Source organism: Cyrtonyx montezumae, unplaced genomic scaffold (assembly GCF_038088225.1).
Source record: "Cyrtonyx montezumae isolate F1298 unplaced genomic scaffold, pur_monq_1.0 scaffold_0, whole genome shotgun sequence".
In the NCBI taxonomy this organism is placed as follows: Eukaryota; Metazoa; Chordata; class Aves; order Galliformes; family Odontophoridae; genus Cyrtonyx; species Cyrtonyx montezumae.
Genome location: NW_027071824.1, coordinates 48,431,001 through 48,450,857, shown reverse-complemented (window position 1 = coordinate 48,450,857; position 19,857 = coordinate 48,431,001). Strand labels below are relative to the sequence as shown.

The 19,857-nt window shown below is 43.5% G+C and overlaps 1 protein-coding gene across 2 annotated transcripts in view; it reads left to right on the top strand.

Moving 5' to 3' along the window:
- The window catches only part of DCBLD1 (discoidin, CUB and LCCL domain containing 1), a 45,705-nt gene extending 28,829 nt beyond the window's left edge, over positions 1-16,876 (top strand). Inside the window, exons 7-15 of one of the 2 annotated variants that reach the window (XM_065734617.1) lie at positions 4,113-4,153; positions 5,414-5,629; positions 6,068-6,198; positions 7,865-8,012; positions 8,102-8,218; positions 9,648-9,738; positions 10,731-10,780; positions 13,089-13,208; positions 15,405-16,876. In XM_065734617.1, the coding sequence (XP_065590689.1) occupies positions 4,113-4,153; positions 5,414-5,629; positions 6,068-6,198; positions 7,865-8,012; positions 8,102-8,218; positions 9,648-9,738; positions 10,731-10,780; positions 13,089-13,208; positions 15,405-15,922 (1,432 nt within the window). In that variant the 3' untranslated portion in view covers positions 15,923-16,876. The remainder of the gene's footprint in view (positions 1-4,112; positions 4,154-5,413; positions 5,630-6,067; positions 6,199-7,864; positions 8,013-8,101; positions 8,219-9,647; positions 9,739-10,730; positions 10,781-13,088; positions 13,209-15,404) is intronic. The other variant, XM_065734626.1, reaches the window with a different exon arrangement.
- The last annotated feature ends 2,981 nt before the right edge of the window (positions 16,877-19,857 follow it).

The following is a 19,857-nucleotide window of genomic DNA, read 5'->3' as shown; positions in this document are numbered from 1 at the left end:
AATCAAAGCTAATTTAAAGCTATCTGTATACGCATTTCACTCCTGCAGGTGATAAGCAAATTATGTAATCAGATGTTTAATTTTTAAGCCTTGTTCCCTGTGACCATGGCCACATTCACTTTGTGAATCCAACAGAACACACGGGCATTCATCAGGTCTATTGCTGTGCTTAACCTCAGGTACAAGCAGAAAGTCTTTGTATATTGGTGCTGTGGGTAGCTGAATACAAAATGAGTAGCATGTAGACAGCTAGCAGAAGGCCTCTAAAGCCTGAATGTTTTCTATTTTTCTTAAGTGTGTTGCTTCGCAGCTAAAATGTATAGAAAAATGATATGATCTTGTCTCAAGGAAAGCAGGACTGAGGGCTCAGCTCAGCACTGAGCCTTTCCATAAAGCGAGCAATAAAAATTATTTCCTTCACACGTGCCAGCTTCATGAAGACCTAAGAAATTAAATATTTTGTGCCTTAACTACAGAGGTTGTAGAACTGTTTACATGCATTTGTATGCGTGCAATCCTTGAAAATCCCGGGAGTAACTCAGGCAATAGCACATAAAATGTTATAATGAAAGACAGCTGGGATTCCCACTTGTATTTTCTCACAGTACAAGAGTTAGTGAGCAACGAATGAAGCGTAAAAGACAGCAAATGTAGATGTGCTGGGGGAAAACACTGTTTGCCTAATTAACCCATGAACTTCATTGCCAAGCATCCTTCTATTGTTGCTACTCAAAATGAGTTATCCACTTCATGTGAGTAATGAAAGTGTACACAGAGGTGGAAACAACCATTACACCGAGTGACAGAACTGCCCCTGAATCGATCAAGAGCCGAGATGGGTACTCCTGTGCTGAAACAGGCCTCCTGGCTTGGATTCATCCCAGCTAGTGCGAGGCCCACCAGAGAGCACCCCGATGAGGAGTGCCATTACCTCCTGCATGCTGGGGCAGACAGAGGCACTCCTTGAGGACAATGCTCTCCCAAAGGGATTGGTTTGCCCAGAGGGACTGACCAATGCCTTCTTCAGATCATACAGAGAGACAGAAGTACACAGGCTCCTAGCTTGTCAGATGCCTACAAGCAAGATGTGTGATTTGTAGAAACATAGGATGGTGAGAACAGCAATTCTTGGGATGCTTCTGCTGCCCCTGGTGGCTGGGACAGTCCCAGGAGCAGACGAACCACTGCTGTGAACCCATCGTTCCAGAGGAGGATGAGGGAGATCATTTTATTTCAAAACATGGAAGTGTGTTCCTGGAAGCAGATAGCCTACTTACTATGAAAATGAACCAGTGCACATCATGCTTTAAAGAAGTATTTATAACATGTATTCCCAAAGCTGCCCAGCTTCCCTGTCCTTGGGACAACTCCGCACTGCAATAGATTCTCTTGAATGTTTTTTCCTTGGCAGCACCAGCAAGGAAAAACTAGTGCTAGGATAGCAGTGTTGTACCAGCTTTTTGTCCTCCCTTCAGTGAAAGCTTACTCGAGTTTTTACAAATCTCATTTATAGCGGATTTCAGTAGTAAAGATTTAAATTATATAGTGACTTGAGCTGAAACTGACCTCGTCAAAGCTGCTGCTTGTGTGCACCGAGCTGTTAAATATCTGTATTATAAAGTAGCAGCAGAGTTATGAATCGCTCACTTGCCAGCCCTTAAGACCTGACCTTGGCCTCCCTGATTCCATTTTTTCATCGAGCTTGTTATGCTCTGTTATCTATGAGATTTCCAACTCTCACGCCCCGTGTGCAGACCTGAGCCCACAGATGATATAATGAATATCAAGTGCAGGATTTATTGAGCATTTCTGCTACCTGAGGACAAATATATGGGGTTTAACTTCGTAACGTGAGCTGCCTGTGGAGGCCTGTAACTGTACATCTGCACATGTGAAGTCATTTGCCTGTGAAAGTGGAAGAGCCCAAGTGCCTGTGAACAATGAATATGAGATTTGGGTTAACCTCAGATGCTTATAAAAAGCTTTCTTGGGACAGATGGCTGGAATAAGGGACTTGAGGCTCACATAATTTTATAATGTGAAGCAGCATTCCTTTTGTTTTTCTCAGAGACACCAGCACAGGTCTGCCATGTAGTCCTGACAGCGTTGCTACTGGTTAAGCAGGAAAACAAAGGAGCATGGGATGATGCCATCCCTTAAAGGACAATGTGAAATTTGTATGACAAATGCCACCTGTCACGTTACTAAACTGATGAATTGCCTCTTACTGAATTAGTTTGTCTTCTTCAGTGACTCGCAGAATTGTAGCAGAAGTATTTCAGCTCGTTTTTATAGCTTTATAGGTCTTAGGAGTGCTAACTCCCTCCCTTTGGTCACTAAACTTGCAGTCCTGTAGTTTGAAAGGGAGTTCAGTGATTATTTATTACAGAGGGAAAGCACACAAATACGTATTTGAGAAGTGCTATGATTTCTGTTTTGGGTAGGTTTTACTGATTGCAATCAGTTTTTCTTTTCTTCTCTTGAACTGGATTGCTTTGTGTTCCCTAAGAAAGCAAAAATGGTTTTGGCTGCGGTTCTGAGCTGGATGGAAGCAAGCAGAGCACATCTGATGGCCTGTGAGGATCGCCTGGGGGAGGATGTGGGAGGGAGGGGTTGAATTTCTCATCCCAGCAACTCTACCTCCTAAACAGATCTCCCTCCCAGCACTCTCTCCCACCCCAAAGGGCCCCATTTGCCTGCAGGCATTGGCTTTCCCTCAGTGACAAAAAGAAGCAGCGTTCTTACTGACCTTGATACCAGACCGCTTTCCACTTCCTGATTTGCAGCACTTAAAAGCCATGCGTCTATGTGCACCGCTGTCAGGATGTAGGCCACTAGACTCCGTAGGTAACCTCTGAGAAAATCATAGCCTTATTTGAGTTGGAAGGGACCCTAAAAGGCCGTCTAGTCCAGCTCCCCTGCAGTGAACAGGGACACCTACAGCTGGATCAGGCTGCTCAGAGCTTTAGCCAGCCTGGCCTTGAATGTCTCCAGGGCACCTCTCTGAGCAACCTGAAATGTTCCTCACTGGCTGCAGAGGGCAGCCTGATGGAGCTGGCTCAATGCTGGAGGGCACGAGGCCACATGGAGAAGCACAGGAAGGCCCAGATGTTCAGGAAATCTGAATTTCATGTTGGAACCCAAGCTTTTATTTTTACTGTGCAGACAGTCAAGGGAATCATTCTGGAATCTCAGTGAGAATCAGAAGGGAAAGTGGCTCCATGGGAAAGCTGAGGAGAGCACAGTTTTCCATGCTGTTGTCACTGGGTGATGTGTGTTGTGCAGGGTGGCCCAAGAAATGGCTTTTCTCCAAAAGTAAAGCAGCCCATGGTACAGGGAGGGGGAAAAGGGAAACCATGGACGTTCTTATAGAGCAAAAAGAACGACTCCTAAGAAGAGCTGTTGAATGTGGTTATGACAGAACCAAAATGTTAATCTGAATGTAATCTGGTTAATCTGAGCCAGATTAAAGCAATGGGCAGTTTTCATTGGCTGGCTGAGGCACATTCAGCCAAAGGGAATGGCTGGAGCTGATGTACATTAGTCATAGTCATGCATAACTGTTTCACTGGTTCTAAGGCAATCTTCTTACACCAGTGTGGATTTACACCAGTGTGGACGTACACCAATAGAAATTCATTGATTTCAGTAAAGTTTCTCTAATCTAAATTGATGTGAGAAGAGAATCCAGCCTCACGCTGGAGCAGTGCTTTCCTTTTTTTTTTTCCTTTCCTTCTTTTTCCTTCTTTTTCTTAGGCATCCTTTGATTTTGCTAGTCCGAGGAGCAGTAGGGGGAAGATCTTGCAGCAGTGTTTAAGACCCTGTGCACATGAGTGAAGCAGAAGTGCACAGAAAGAGTAACAGGGCGGGGAGGTGGGCAGCCAACCCAGAGCAGAGCAAACACTGAAAGCTGCTGAAACTGTGCTGGATTCTGTCACAGCATGGGATGCACGAGAGTGCTCTGAAGGGGTACACTGTCAAGAGCACTGCAGGTACCTGGCCAGAGATACTCTGCTGGATAAAAAGTTACTCTGTACAGCCCCCAAGCCACCCACTTCTTAGCATTCCTGTGGCTGTGTCCTCAAAGGCTGAGTTACCTTTTTCTCTTACAGTGGTTCGCTGTCAGATAAGCGGTTTATGTTTACTTCAAATGGTAAGAATAATGGCCTTATTTTTACCTTTTTATTTAAGTTTTTCCTCAAAAGTTTTGCAGAGCAATCAGGAGAATGTTAGGCTGTGTCTAGAAATGATATTTTAGGACAATTGTTTTTATTTTTAAATTGTCAAGTTGAATAAAAAATAGGAGGGAAGTGAAGTGAGCTGGAAAAAAAAAAGAATAGGAATAGGTCATCTGCACATAGATGAGAAACAGGAATAGCATTCTGATGTTATGTTTCTGGTGGTAGCATATGAAAAATGGCAATGAGATAATTCCATTTTTATGTACTTCAGGTGGCAGAAAATGAAAGCAGTTTTTCTTCAGACGCTCATAAGTTCCATCTTCATTATAGAAGAACTAAAACATATAGAGGGTTGGAAATATATTTACATTGAACTTACGTAGAACTAGCCTATGTTTATGACTTTCAAAGATGCAAAATATCTGTAATCTGTCGAGCTGTTAATTTGCATAAAACACAGAAAAGCAGGGGGAAAAGTTCGTGCTCGTTCATTTGAATTATATTTCAGTCATCTTAGATAAAATCATTTACTATTTCAGTGAAAACTGCAGAACATGTATAGGCCTTCGTAATTGTCAGGAAATTATTTTTAACTCATTGAAACCATATTGCACCGGCCTGTTCTCTCTGAAGAACCTTGATGTGCAGATATTTTGTGAGTTCTCTGTTGGATTTTGTAATGCTTACTTGCAGCTATTACCTTCATGATATCACCTCTTGGCAGCAGTATCAAGGAGCTTCATTAATGAGGAACTTTCCTGGCCCTAATTGCAGGTGAAAAACCTGAAATATTTACAGTAAAGCGTTCCTTTCAATACAGCACCTCCATTTTAGAAATGTTTCGTACAGCAAAATTAGTTAATGCCAAACTCTAAGCATAAGTGTTATGATTCAGAAGGAAAAAAATAAATTGTAAAAAGTCTTTCCATACACAAAACAAAACTGCAGAGATTAAAAACCAAAAAACCAAAGAAAAAATAACAGATTCAGTAGTCAGAAAGTGTGTACGTAGGAGCCAACTGGTAAAGGAGAGGGACTGCAGCATTCTGGTACTGGATTTTCCACTATAAATTGTCTGGCAAACACTAATGGATAGCATCAGGTTAGCATCAGATTAGACCGTGTCTGTCTTGGCTGTTGTGACTGGTCTTCATATGTTGTTAGCCTAATAGGAAAATAAACTGTGAAAATGCAAAATAACTGCTTCTGCCTGTCTGTGTTGGGACTCCTAGGCTGCAATAAGTCTCTCAGTCTGGAAGAGGGATTCTTCTCCAAGAGCCAGGTCACTGCGTCTTCCTACTGGGAGGAGACCAATGAATTTGGACAGCTATTCCAGTGGTCTCCTGACAAGGTGTGGCTTCAAGTCCTGGGGCTGGCTTGGGCCTCTAACCACAGCAGTAGTCGTGAATGGCTGGAGATAGACTTGGGAGAGAAGAAGAGAATAACAGGTAGATTGTTCTGATTATTAGCAGCTGGGTTCTCCACTGGGGAAAGAAACCAAATGTGGTTGAAAAGTTAATAATGCACTAATTGAATCTTTCTTTTGTTGAATTTAAGTAAATACCCTGTATCCAGAAATGTTATTTTCATATACTTTCAGACTGCGGATATGGACCATGATATTAAAAAGCAATTACCTTTTCTGGAGTAATTGGGCTCTGCTTAAAGCTCCACTGCTTGAAATTCACAGCGTAATGCTGATTCCTATTCCTGACCCAACCTTTAAACTCAGTGGCCACTCTTGAATTCCAAACACGGTTTGAAAAATAAATTAAGGCTTCAAACACAAAGATCTCTGAATTGGCTGTGCATGTGTGTTTGCATTTGAAAATCTTGCGTTGAAAAAGAAACCTAACCTGAAAATATATTCTACGTTTCATTCAAAGGGATCAAAACCACTGGTTCTGGATCCACTATGCAGAATTTTAATTTCTATGTAAAGACATATATATTGAACTACAGAAATAACAACTCAAAATGGAGAACTTACAGAGGAATTCTAAGCAATGAAGAAAAGGTAAGAGAAAGTGGGAGCGGTAGCAAAGCACAGAGGAAAAAAGCTATATGCTGCCTTGACACTGAAGGACAGACTTTCACTGATGAGAAATATCAGGAGCTTCAGACTTGTCCAGACTTGGGTCGACTTCACCAGCGTAATTTACAGCTGTGGAGTAGATAGCAAGCTTGTTGAAACAGGGAGCTATCCAGGGCTTTCTGAAGTTGTGAGATATACATACAGAGGCTTGTGTGTGTGCATATACTATTTGTATTTAAAAGGGTGATTCAAGCTCTACAAGAGGCTATTTGGAAAAGTATTTAGCTCAGCTAAATATCAGTGCTTTTTATCTATGCTTGCAGACTGAGCTCCTCTTTGGACACTGTTCTAGGAACTGCACCACTTCCAACCCCACATTGGCATGACTCTTCTGTCAGCCCAAGACTGTTAGGAAGCTATGTACCTGCACTTAAAGTAAATGCTCTTAAACAAAAGAAACTCCACAACTGTCTGCACAACAGCTGTCACAGTCTCTGAATGAATTCAACAACGATCTGATTGAGCCAGCTCCTGCAGGCAAAGGGCGTGCTGCACATTTTTCCAGGAAAAACTCACATCTCCTTTGAAACAAAAATTAAAAAGCCCTTCTGCTCCCACAGTATTCATAGTCAGATCATCTTCACTAATCCTTTACGAGAGGGCTTGGTAACAGTGCTCAGTCATGAGTGTGGTTTTAGAAACTTGTTAGACCTGTGGAGAGGTTTCCTACTAGCTGCGATTTCTTCAGCTTGTACAGAAAGGAATTTCACTGCGCAGTGTTAATTGCTTTAAGACGTTTTAAACATTAAATACAGGGGATGTTGGCCGAAAAAGTAAAAAATCAACCTCATAATGGGTAAATACTGTGGAGGCTATCTATTTAAAATCTTCTGCAGTTTTCCACAGTTATTTGTTATTTACAAATAATCCCATGAAAATATTATTAGTTATAATGTTTCAACCAACAAACATGATAAAACTTGTCCTGACTGAACCCTGTGTGGCCTGGTGTCTTATCTCAGATATAATGAGCTCCCTTCCCTATCCGATTGGGCTCACACGTTCTCCTAGGCCTTGCTGAAGCATCTCCAAGAACTAATACTGCAAAGGTTGCTTGTTCTGTACATAGGCTGAAGTGATCCTGGGAAATAAGTATAGAACAAAGGAGATTCAGCTACAGGGTTAATGGTCATTTTTTGGTCTCAGTACAGAAAGCTGATGAATTTACTTAAATGCTTGGAAATATTTCACTTTAAAAGAATAAGTAAGTAAGTACTTTGGTTGAGTTGTTTTTATTTTTATACTTGTACTCACTGTGGCACAAGTTAAGGGCCCTGCAATGCGCACGAAGAAATTATTAAGTCAAAAATGTTGCATTATACCTGTGTACGTTAACTAGGAATTATGGAGAATGGAAACAGAGTCATAATCTTAATCTCTAAGCTAACAGTGAAAGGTGATCGTCTGCCAGAATTAACCGGACCCTTTTTTTCCAGAGCTCCCATTTCCAAAAATCCTGTGGCTGTGTCCCATGTGATCGATGCATTAGCTTTAGGATAATAAAAACATTTGGAGTTGGAAGTCAGGAGCATTTTTGAGAAGCAGATCTTTGCAACCCTGCAAATAACACGCTCACATTCTGTTGCAGGTATTCCAAGGCAACTCTGATTCTGGTGACATTGTACGTAATAATTTCATCCCCCCGATTGTGGCCCGCTATGTGCGGATTATTCCTCAGACTTGGAACCAACGGATAGCATTGAAGCTAGAGCTGATTGGTTGTCGAATAATGCAAGGTATGGGGTAAGCAGTGCTTCCAAGGCACAGTGCTCCAAAGGAGTGCTGTGTTACCACAGAGTAACTCATTCCTTGCTCTCTTTTGCAGTGAATAGTTCATTTACGCATTCAATGTGGCAAAAAACAAGTCAGAGCACAGAAACCTCCCTTGGAAAAGAAGACAGAACTGTTACAGAGCCCATCCCATCAGAAGAAACCAAATTAGGTAACGCTGCCCGTCACTATTTTTTTTCTATGATACATCATGTCTTCACCCCAGCCTGAGTAAACTTTAGACTTTCTCACAAATCAAAACTTTTGTTTTCTCTTCAGACATTTTTAAAGGTTAACTACAGAGAGAGGAGGGAGGAGCTTGGCTTCTTTGTCTTGAGGCACAGAAAGAAACTGAAAGCCTTTATTTTTCTTGATGTGTGTAACACCAGGCTTTCTCTTCCAGAAATACTGGTTATTTGCCATGCTTCATGGGTGCCTATAACAGACGTCCCCGAGCATCAGTAGCATTTTTGTAGGAGCTTTTGTCTTCCTCACCCTCTCCATTTTCTAATTTTGCTAATACATGGAGCAGTGGTCTCACAAATATATTATCTTCCTCACGGAGCAGATCCCCAGCACAAAGCAACATACTGTAGTGCAGGGTTGTGTAATTAAACGTGTATTTCATAATGCTTATGTTCATGGGGGTTCAGACAACCTTAATCCTCACACCTCTCCCTCAGTGCCTTAATTTGCAATCTTCATCCTTTATGTGGAGGTCACTTCTTAAAAAATAAAATTTGTTGTATATACTGGCTGACTGGTGGATCCATAGCCAGGCAGGACTAATGGACCCACCACCCTAAACACAGCTACCGGTTGGGTAGCTGATAGCTGTAGCACTGTCTCTGTGAACAAGGAATCTGTAAGAAGTGATCATTATTAAAAAAACAAAACAAAACAAAAAACTCTTCTGACACTGCATTGCTCTTGCCAAGAGCAAACTCAGTTCATCTGTGCAGTGGTATGGGTAAATTGCTTCCATCTTCTCTGAAAATGAAATCTTCTGAAATGTTATCTGCTAAATTGTAAATATCCCATGGACATATGCACTACCTTACTCTCAGAGTGTCTGCAGGAATAGTGAAATTCATGCTTCTGACACAAAAGCCACCTCGTGGCTAATTTCCAAATCCCTGCTCTAAATCATTTCTAACACAGGCAAAACATATTTCCCTAGCTCAAATCTTGGAAATCTTCAAATTATTTTGACTGAAATGTTTCAGCCAGATCAGCAGGAGCCAGATACTCAGCATGGAAAATAGCAGCTTCATTTAGCAGCTTTAAAAGTAACTGAAAACAGCGTTGCTGTAAGTGGCTTTTTATAAAAAGTTACTCAGTATGCAATAAGAAAACTGCTCAGTGTAAAGATGCTTACAGGTCGTGTGCCAAGTGTCAGCCTTGAGACAAAAGTTCAGTCAGTTTCTCAACTCTGTTCCACTCGTGTACATAGCAGGCAGCTACGTATGACTGAGGAGCAGTTCTGCTGTTCTGCAGTTTTACACTTACACGCTCTCCTGCAAGATTATTTGTAGGAACAGATACCCATCTTCAGAGTAATTTGCCTTTTTAACTTGTATCCATTTATTTTTTCCATGCAGGCTTAAAGCTTACAGCTATAATCGTCCCCGTCCTCATAGTGCTGTGTCTGTTCCTGTTCTCTGGAATTTGTATCTGTGCAGCCCTACGGAAGTAAGATACTGTCTTTTGTCATGGGAGATATCTGTGACATCTTAGCTGGCACAAGCAAACATGTGCCCTCTTTCCAGAGTCTCGTTACCAGGAAACTGGAAATAGATTTATTTAAGTCTTCCTTCCAAATAGAACTCATGCTGTTGTAAACTGTCTTTCTTAATCATCCCCCAGTCAGAGGGAAACAAGGATGAAGGAGGTTCAGAACCACTCACCCCGATGCAACCGGCTGCTCTGTTCAGCCTACGTATACCCACAAATGTGAAGATGTAGTGCAGTTTGCACACCAAAGCTGAGCAAAAATTAGGGGGAGGAAAGAGTTGAGCTCTCTGAAGCATTTTAATTTATTTCCCTCCTGTTGTCTTTCTGCTTCCTCACCACTTAGGGCAATTAATGATGCGGGCCAAAGTCACAGCTGATCTATAAGGAGTTGCACACATACATTGTTAAGAAGCTAAAACTAAGCCACTCTATTTCACAAGTCAGAGGACTGGAAGAAGCATTGCTAACTTTGGGTGCCAGTAGGTGTCCATTCCTGTGAGCATACCCTTGAATGCAGAACAGGAAAACACATCTATCAGCATCCAGGGACTTGGAAGCATAAGCAAAGCTCTAGTGATCTTGTTTCATCACCAGCAGTACTTGGCTCTGCCTTGGATTTCCAGTAAAATCCATAAACGTTCAGACGAACAGACCCAAAACATTACCTAGAGTGACATATAACGACATGCACACATCAAGCCCATGAAGGAATTCCTTCAGACAGAAGGAATTTGCACAGCGGCACTGAGAACATGCACACAGATGGGGAAACAACCGAGTGTGGAAATACAGGTTTGCGTGCCATGCAGTCTGATAAATGCATCCTCCAGGAACTAAAACAGAACAGTTGTTTTCAGCTGCTAAACACACAGACTCTGCTAAAGTGAAGGAGCGAAGAAGATGAAATGCTATGAGTGCAGAAGTTTATAACTGCTTTCCTCTCCTCACAGGCAAGAAGCCAAAGGACTTTCTTACGGATTATCCAACGCTCAGAAATCAGGTGAGTGGGAATGGTGGGCTTTGTCCTGTCCTGTCCTGTCACCTGGGCTAATGGGAAGGATTTTATGCACTATGTGTGAAATGCTTATGAAAGGGCAGCCATGTTTCCTCATTCAAAGTCGCTATTTCATACAAGGGAAATGGCAAATGATAGTCCCACTTGTGTCATCCCAGCACAGTGCCCAGAGAAACAAAGTAATTTGGCTTCTATGACAGAAAGGCAATTAGCAGAAGATCTATTACACAAAACTCATAAATGATCATGGAGGAGCGCTCCCAGCTGCCTTTCCTTTCCCTCCCTCCTCCAAAACACCTTATTTTGCAGAAAATTGCTACTTTCTTTTTTTCCCCACAGCAGAGGGGATTGCCATTCTCCAAGACCGCAAGTGCTAACTATTTTTTATGGTTGCAGTGTTTCCATTTTGAGACTGTATTAATGAAGCCTAACAAAACTGAATTGTACTTCATATGTAAAATGAGAATAGAGGATTGTCTTGAGGTCTCTGCTGCAGAAGATGCCTGCAAACCCTGGTGCAATAACATACCTTGTTGTGTTTAATTATGTCTCTCCTCTCAGCCTGGAAGTTGGAGCTCAGCTGCTTTTTCCTGGCTTGCTAACTCTACAGAGGAATATCCTTCTGAAACTCAGCTTTCTATTAAAAAGAAATCACTAATTCACGTCACTTGCAACAGCTCAGCTCCAAAATTTCATCCCTCAGCACGTGCTGGCATCAGGGAAAGGAACTTTGTTACCCATTTCAGCTCACCCTCATTAGAAAATTAATTTATACTTAGCATCATATTTGCTAATATCGTTTTTCAAGGTCACATCAAAGTCCTTTCTCACTTGCTAATGAGGACAAATCCCATGAAACTGGAGATAGCCTCTTATCCACTCAGTTCATTTGTAGTGGGTGCGCTTCACAAATTAAGCTCCTCAACTCTGTGAACCCTCAGTAAGTAAGTTTACAGATGACACCAAGTTTGGAAGAAGTGTTATCTGCTTCAGAGTAGGAAGGCCCTACAGAGAGGTCTGCACAGACTGGATCGATGGGTAGAGGCCAATTGTATGAGCTTCTGTGAGACCAAGTGCCGGGTCCTGCACAAAAACCCCATGACATGCTACATGCTTGGGACAGTGGCTGGGAGCTGCACAAGGGAAAAGGACCTGGGGCTGTTAGTTGCCAGCCAGATGAAAATGAGCCAGCAGTGTACCCAGGTGGCTAAGAAGGCCACTGACATCCTGGCTTGTATCAGAAATAGTGCAGCCAGCAGTAGCAGGGAGGTAGTTGTCCCTGTGTACTCAGCTTTGGTGAGGCTACACCTTGAGTAGCGTATTTAGTTTTGGGCCCCTCCCTACCTGGAAGATGCTGAGACCCTGAAGTGTTCAGAGAAGGGCAACAAACCTGGTAAGCAGACTGGAACACCTAAGGAGCAGTTAAGGGAATGATTCTTAGTCTGGAGGAGGCTCAGAGGAGACCTTATCATTCTCTACCATTACCTGGAAGAAGGCTATAGTGAGGTGGAGACCTCTCTCCCAGGTAACAGTGATAAGGCGAGAAGGAATGGCCTCAAGTTGCACCAGGGGCAGTTCAGTTTGGATATCAGGAACAATTTCTTCTCAGAAAGAGTGGTGGGGCATTGGAACAGACTGCCCAGGGACGTGGTGGCGTCACTGTCCCTGGAGGAGTTCAAGAAACGTGCAGATATAGCTTTTAGGGACATGTCAGTGGGCATGGTGGAGATGGGCTCACAGGTGGACTACGTGATCTTAGTAGTCTCTTCCATCCTTAATGATTCTCAATCTAACCAGGTTTGGGATGTAATAAGCTGGGATTTGAACCCATCTTTCAACAGACCTCATATTACAGGTGCCGGACAAGGAACTGATATTTCTCTGTCTCACAGGGACTTTGTGAGAACAAATAAGAGCAGGGGCTCTGATATCAAAGAAATGGAAGCTATACTCAGCTACTGAAAGAAAAACTAAAAAAAGAAATCTCAAGCATTATTATTTCTACATAAATGCTGACAAAATATTTTGGTGACTTAAAGCTTGTATTTTACCGATAGACCTTAAGATATACCTTGAGCCATTCTTGCCAAGAAAATCCTCTCTATGACTTAGTTTCTACTTTGGGAATCTCAGAGGTTGTTTTTGTTTTTACACTGCCTATCTTAATCTTGCTTTATGAGTAGTTATGTGTACTGAGAGCAATCAGTACACTAATAATTTAACATTCTGACCAGCCTTTTAATTTCAAGCATTTAACTTTCTGACATCTTCTTTTCCTATTTATTTATCATAGGCTGTTGGAAACAGATCAAGCAGCCCTTCACCAGACATCAGTCAACTGAATTTACCATTAGCTATAATAATGAGAAGGAGACACCACAAAAACTAGATCTGGTCACAAGCGACATGGCAGGTAACGATTGCCCCCACTGTGATGCATTCATTTTATTCTGCACAAGAAGTAGTTAGCAGGAGGAAGGACAGGGCAGCAATATTAGAAGCTCCAACTCTTGTGAAAGCTCAGGCCCAAGGACAGATTAATCTGTGTTCATCCTAAGGTACCTAAGGTATTGCTGACACATTTTTGTATTTCTATTTAAATTCAAATGTCTCTGGCACTGGAACAGAATATAACGTCCCTTGCTGCTGATCAAATAGAAAAAATGCTCATTCAGTTTGTGGTTGGATTCCATGCCCAGTGGAAGTCACGCTGAGATCTGTGTGCTGTACTCCTGGTGCCTGAACAGGAGACCTCATCTCCAAAACAGAAGTGACAGATGAGGGAAAAGAATAAAAAACACCTCAGTGCATCTCTCCTGTGCCATCCTGGCTTCAGGTCACTGTCTGGAGAGAACAAATCCCTGCATCAGTACTGCTTGTATTCCAAAGGGATGTTTTTTTTTTTTAATTCATCCTCTTAGCGCACCTTATCCCTGCCTGGCTTTCTCTGTCTGGAAAGGCCAGACAGAGAAGCCATTTTATGGGATCAGCGATCAGCAGCCTTCCAGAAGTAGTAGTTTACCCTTTCCAGGCTTCAAACCTTAGAGAAATACACTTTAAAAGTCAGTCAGAGATGGCTTCAGTGCTTTACAAAACATTCAGTATAAAACTACAGTTTCTCATTATAGAGCATGTTATTTCACAAAGGAAAGAGAGCGAGCGTAGGTTCCTTATCGCTGTGGTTACCCCGCTACCTGGGCTGTGCGCAGGGGCCCCAGCTCTGCCCATCCTCTCATCCTGGATTGTATGAGAACTTACACCTCTCATCCTGGCCCGACAGCTCCCGAAGTTTTGTGTTTCACCTGCAGTCTCCTTAGAAATAAGAAAGACGAAATAAAAACTGTGACTGCAGCCAAGAAACATACAGCAAATGGCATGACATAATCAAATGGTGGGGGGCACGCAACTTGCATATAGGTTACCACACCACATGAAATTCTTCCCCTTCAAATTCCACGCTACTTGCTGGTTCTCACGGCAGCCCCCGGAGCAAGTGGAGAGACTTCTTTCTGAGCAAGTGAGATTCCTCAGTGTAGCAGCAACAGTGCTGGTGAGAGCTGCATCACTTATGACATGTCATAACACCTTCACCCTACACGCTACATTCGGGAAGCAGCCAGGAACTGCCAGAAAGATTCACAGGACATATGGGATTGAATTCCAAGCTCATGTCAGATGAACCACAATGCCAAAACAGCATCTGAGCTAACTTCTTCACGCCTGCGCCAAAATGCAGTATTTTATCAGTGTCATCTACTGGAGCTGTTGGGGTCACCGTGCATCTCAGTAAGCACGCTGCTTTTCTGTAACGTCTGAAAACCCCGTTAGTTCACATTGCCTTCTGATACAGCTGCCTGCCATCCTCTCTCACTAGAGCTGCAAACATCCACTTGGTGAGGCTGTGTCCCCTGGATCTTCCCCTGTGCTCTTGCTGGGGCCATTTCTCCATTCCCAATTCAGCCCCTGCCCCCTCCTCATCGGGGTGAGCCGCTCTCCAGCAGCTCCTGCTGCTCGCCTTATGGCTCGTCCCCCTCGCGCTCACGCTTCAGTTGGAAGCTGACTTCACACATCTCACACTTCCCTTGACTCTCTTGGCTGCCTTTCCGCCTAACTTTATCCTTCCTGTCAGTCAGCCTTTGAGATTCCTTTTAAATAGAGCTGGCACTTGGGCTCGTTAAGAATCCTCCAGGCATTTTAATTATTGCAAAAGTGGAACACTTGTTTTGAGAACTTTTTTCCTGTGTGGAACTTCACACTAAGTCCCCTCTCAGGTTATTGCTAATATTTTGTTGTCCTCCCTCTTTTTTTTTTTTTTAATAGGGTTTTAGGGGTATTCTTCAGAAATGACGTCAGTGCATTTAGGTGTGTAGGTGGGGAAAGACAGGGAGGGAGGAAAGGGGCGACAGATTGAAGCTCCTCTGCAGAGAGCAGCTCTGCCAAGCTCTGAGGCACCTGAGCGATGAAGGGGGATATGGAATTGGAGCAGGGGCGACGTTTCCTGACATGCTTGATTACCTGGGGTTTGATATAACAGGCAAATCGTTTTCTGCCACTTACTACATGAAATAACGTTGCTACGTGTTGTTGAGCAGTTCGTACTTCCTTTTAGATTACCAGCAGCCTCTCATGATTGGGACTGGGACAGTAACACGGAAAGGATCTACTTTCAGACCCATGGACACAGAAGAAGAGGGAAGAAGAGGGAGCGTGGAGTTTGAAAAGCACTACCACTGCCCGCACAGAGCCAACCGGCACGAGTACGCTCTGCCCCTGACCAGCCAGGAGCCCGAATATGCCACCCCCATCATCGAGCGGCACATCACCAGAGAAAGCAACCTGCCCTCTGAAAACGGCTACAACGTTCCTGTAACCTCCTCACAGAAGCATTCCCTTTCTGCCGGCAGTTTCTCTGGCTCATGCAAGACTGATGCCAGGAACGGAGGCTATCAGACACCCCAGAGCGTGATAAACTATGACAAACCTAAAGCTAACGGTATTCTGACCTCTGCGAGCTATAGCACGGACTACCAGAAACCTCAGGCAAATGCTTTAGGGAGCGAGGGTTACTCCACACCCAGAGACTGCCTGAACCCAATCAGCCAGACAGCAATGACAGCTCTCTTGTGATCCACTGAGCAAGAGAGACGTGACGCACAGGAATGTCACTGCGCAGCTTCCAAAGTGAAAACAGAGTTTTAAAGGATTCTGCCGCCGAAGGCAGAAGGCAAACAAACCCTGTGTACATAATATTGCAGTCTTGCTGGGTTCTGACATCTGAAGAAAGCATATGCTGTTTATCACTGTTTATATCAAAAGAGATGTTATCAGTGAAGACTGTATATCTTATTTTCTGTAACTGATCTCAGTGCTCCGTTTGCAACGTGTGCAATTTGTACATAGCTTTTATTTAAGGCGAACTTCTTAAGTTTCCTTTTCACCTGTGGAACTGAAAGGAGAAAAAAAAACACCAACCACAGCTTCTGCAGAAGTAGCTCTCTCTCTATTCCGCCTGCTGTTGTACTGCAGCTGTAAATTGTGCATCTTACAGCTGTAGTGGATCGGTTCCTTTCCTATGAGAACTGAAGACCATCACTGCAGTTCTTCTTGGGAGGGTAGAAGTAAAACTACTTGAAGTGCACAAGAGAAGGCAGCCGAACATTTAAAGACCACGCTCCATCTCCCCTGCCCAGCTGCCTTCCAGCAGCAATCTGTAGATGCTTGAATTTAACCTGGTGTACGAGCTGAGCCTAACCTGCTATTTGTAACAAGTACAGGTAGAAAAGGTGGAATAAGCTTCAGATTCAAGCCATAGCGATCACCTTGCAGACACATCTCCAATAGAAATATGCCAATCTGCTTTTTTCACTGAACGTGTGCGGAACCAAAATGTGAATTTACAGCTAAGAATTGAATCCTCTTCAGGCCCTACCTGATGCTGCTAACCTGTAAGGAAATTTGTTCCTTAACACAAAGCAGCTCTTCATTGCTCCAGTGGGTACTTTCCTGTCTGACTAGATATTTCGAATGGAAATATTACACTAAATTTGTAAAACTAGAAGACATCATGGGTCAGCATGGTTGTGCTCAGTTTTGCAGCAGATGTTACTCAATTCTATTCTTGGACAAACTTGAAAAAGCTGAGGGCTGGCTGCAGTGCACAGCAGCTGGCTTCTCCTTCAGCAGAGGTGTCATTGAAGCTACGCAGCTTCTAGTTGGGACTGGAAACATCCTTTGCCCTGCTACGTTCAGCACTTGGCAACTTACCTTGAATTCAAAAGTGTGTCCCAGAATATGATATGCTTCCGAGAGGGAAGAATGGTGCTACATTTAAGACACGAGGTTGGGAAATTAGACTGGTAAGATGGGAGCTCTTGGCAAGTCAGTATTCAAGGCCTTGTGTGCTTCCTTGTGCGTAAGCTGGGGGTCATCTGCAAAGGATGCAGCAAAGATTTCCTGTTGGTTCACAAAGTGCTTTCGGATCCTGGGGTGGAAAGTGCTTTAAGAGAACAGAACAGCTGTAGTGATACCAGGCACAAATATTGCTACGATGAGCCATATCTGACCTTAAGAACAGCTCTTAGTGGGTTCTTTGCCTTTGCTTGTTTCGTGGCCTCAGTGGTGCACTTCTGTCACGCCAATGCACAGTGCATGCAACTTCCACGCAAGGAAGAAAGAGCTGAGCTAACCTTGTAGTCCTCCTGTGTTTGCTGTCAATGCAGTTTCTGTGAATTGTATAGAGCACCTCAGGTTCTGAAGCGAAGCAGCAGTGGCCTGTTTGTTAGACCGAGCTGGGTGGTGTTGTTTACCTTCTGTTGTTTACATGTCTATGTAAATAAAGAACACTGGTATTTGTAAATCAGCCACACAGGCCTGGTACTTAACTTTGTGACTTCATCATCGCTGCGCACCCACGCTTGTCACATATCCCGCAGAGTGAGAAGTAACTGTTCCTTATTCTGTGCAAAAGTGCCAGTTGCGTGGCTGCAGTTTACACTCTCTGTATGACAGGCTAAAAAAAGCTTATCCCGCTGCCCCACTTAGCCTGGCTTCCATGCCCATAAATCTCTAGAGAAGAAGCGCCCACGAACAAACTTCTGGCCCAGCCCTGCTGCTGGATGCACATAATGGAGGGGAGGATGAGCCTACCCCCCCTGGTGAGACTGAAACCTATACTCCGCCCACACAGCTAATTAGCTTGACTTGTCGCTTTGCAAACAAGCAGAGCTCGGTAATCAGAGCTATTCCCCACAAAGATAATGCAGCCCTGCAACAGCAGCAGGCAGCTGATGACATGGCTGGTGTCCTAGCAGCCTTTTGGCATGCCTCAGCCACATGCTTTCTGCGCTGCAGTGTCAAACTGTTCTTCACTGCACATCGCCGTGTTTTGCTGCCATTCAGACTCATCTCAGCACAGCTATTTTAGCTTAAAAAATAAAAATATTTTTCACAAGCTGCTCTAATTTGTCTGCATCAGTCTAGTTTCCACAGGCAAAAACCAGCTGCCAAAAGAGAAGAGATTAAGGTTAGGAGGAAATTCTTAGAGACAGTAATGCCCTGGCACAGCTGCGCAGAGAAGCTGTGCTGCCCCATCCCTGGAGGTGCTCACAGCCAGGTAGGATGGGGCCCTGGGCAGCCGAGCTGGGGGTGGCAGCCCTGCCCACAGCGTGGGGTTGGGGCCACAGGAGCTTTAAGATGTCTGCCAACCCAAACTGTTCAGCAGTTCTACAATTAGTACTCCTTGACCTTAAAACAGTAGCACTGCACTGCAGCAACGCCTTCAGAACTGTGCATACAGAGTCACCACTGAGGTGGCTAGGGAACCGTAAACAAAATGCAGTTATTTGTCTGTGCCTCAGCTCTTCCCAAGGCTAGGCATTTCATTTTATTTTTTTCTTTTGCCAAAGCCAATTATTTTTCTCCAGGCAGTTCCAATTCACTTCACGAGGGTAAGTAACAAAAAGCAATTAGCTACAAACAGGAGTTCTGTGACCTCTATGAGACCACTGATTCATTTCTTCAAAGTCAGGCACTCTCTGAAAATAAACCTTGTAAAAATCTGTCAGCATTCTTTCGTACACTCTCCTCTACACCAGGTTCAGTTCGCCCAGTGTGCATGTGTCTTAAGGGTTCCTGTTAGCCTGCAATCAGCCTGGCCTCTAGGAGTGACAAGGTTACATCACCACGTTCCTTTTCTCTTTATTATTTTCCATAATAGAAGTTCCATACGGGTCTCTTCTTTCCAATGTCAGTGATGATGTAAAGCCTGTGCTGACCTCCAACCTTCCCTGAGGTAAACAAGCAGAATTTATCTTTTCCTCTGAATCTCATCAGTGTTGTTGAACATAATACGCATACTGAAAATTATCCATAGCTGTGTGGGGCTAACAAGACTAACAACATTATAAGGGAACAGCAGCAGTGCCTATCAATTACTGAAGACTGAGTAGGTCTCAAAGAACACGATCACTTTGGAACTCCAAATAGAAACCTCTCCAGATAAAGTATCTCTAAACTAGATAAAAACAAGAGGGAAGACATCCTTAGTTGGGAGAAACTCATGTTATAAAAGATAAGGAGGACACCTAACATCTGCTGTTCTATGTTATCTCATTGTATAGTCTGGACACTATGATTTGGAGGCTTTTTCACTCGAACTTCACCATATTTGTTTAGGCTTGGCCTCGTGTTATGCAGCTGGCAGGCCTGAAAAACGTTTGCCACCTACTGTATGCAGAGGTTATTCAATAAGTCAGTGTCTCAAGCAGGGTCAACCATTATTTCTTTACAAACAGTCACAGAGCAGCCATGCAACATCTGTGAGATTATCAACCCATTCACCTTTTTTTCACAGTCATCATTTCAGGAGGAGAAATACAGGAAGGAGACAACTCGATAAAGTGCAACATCCATTTTTCAGCCTAGCAAAAAAATACAAGCCAATTCACACGACACTACTGTAACATCCTGAACTGAACTCAGAAATCTGTAATTTGGGGTAGACACAAAATTAACAGACCTGATTCAAAAAGCAGCCTTAAAGATCCACATTATATCCTCGCCTG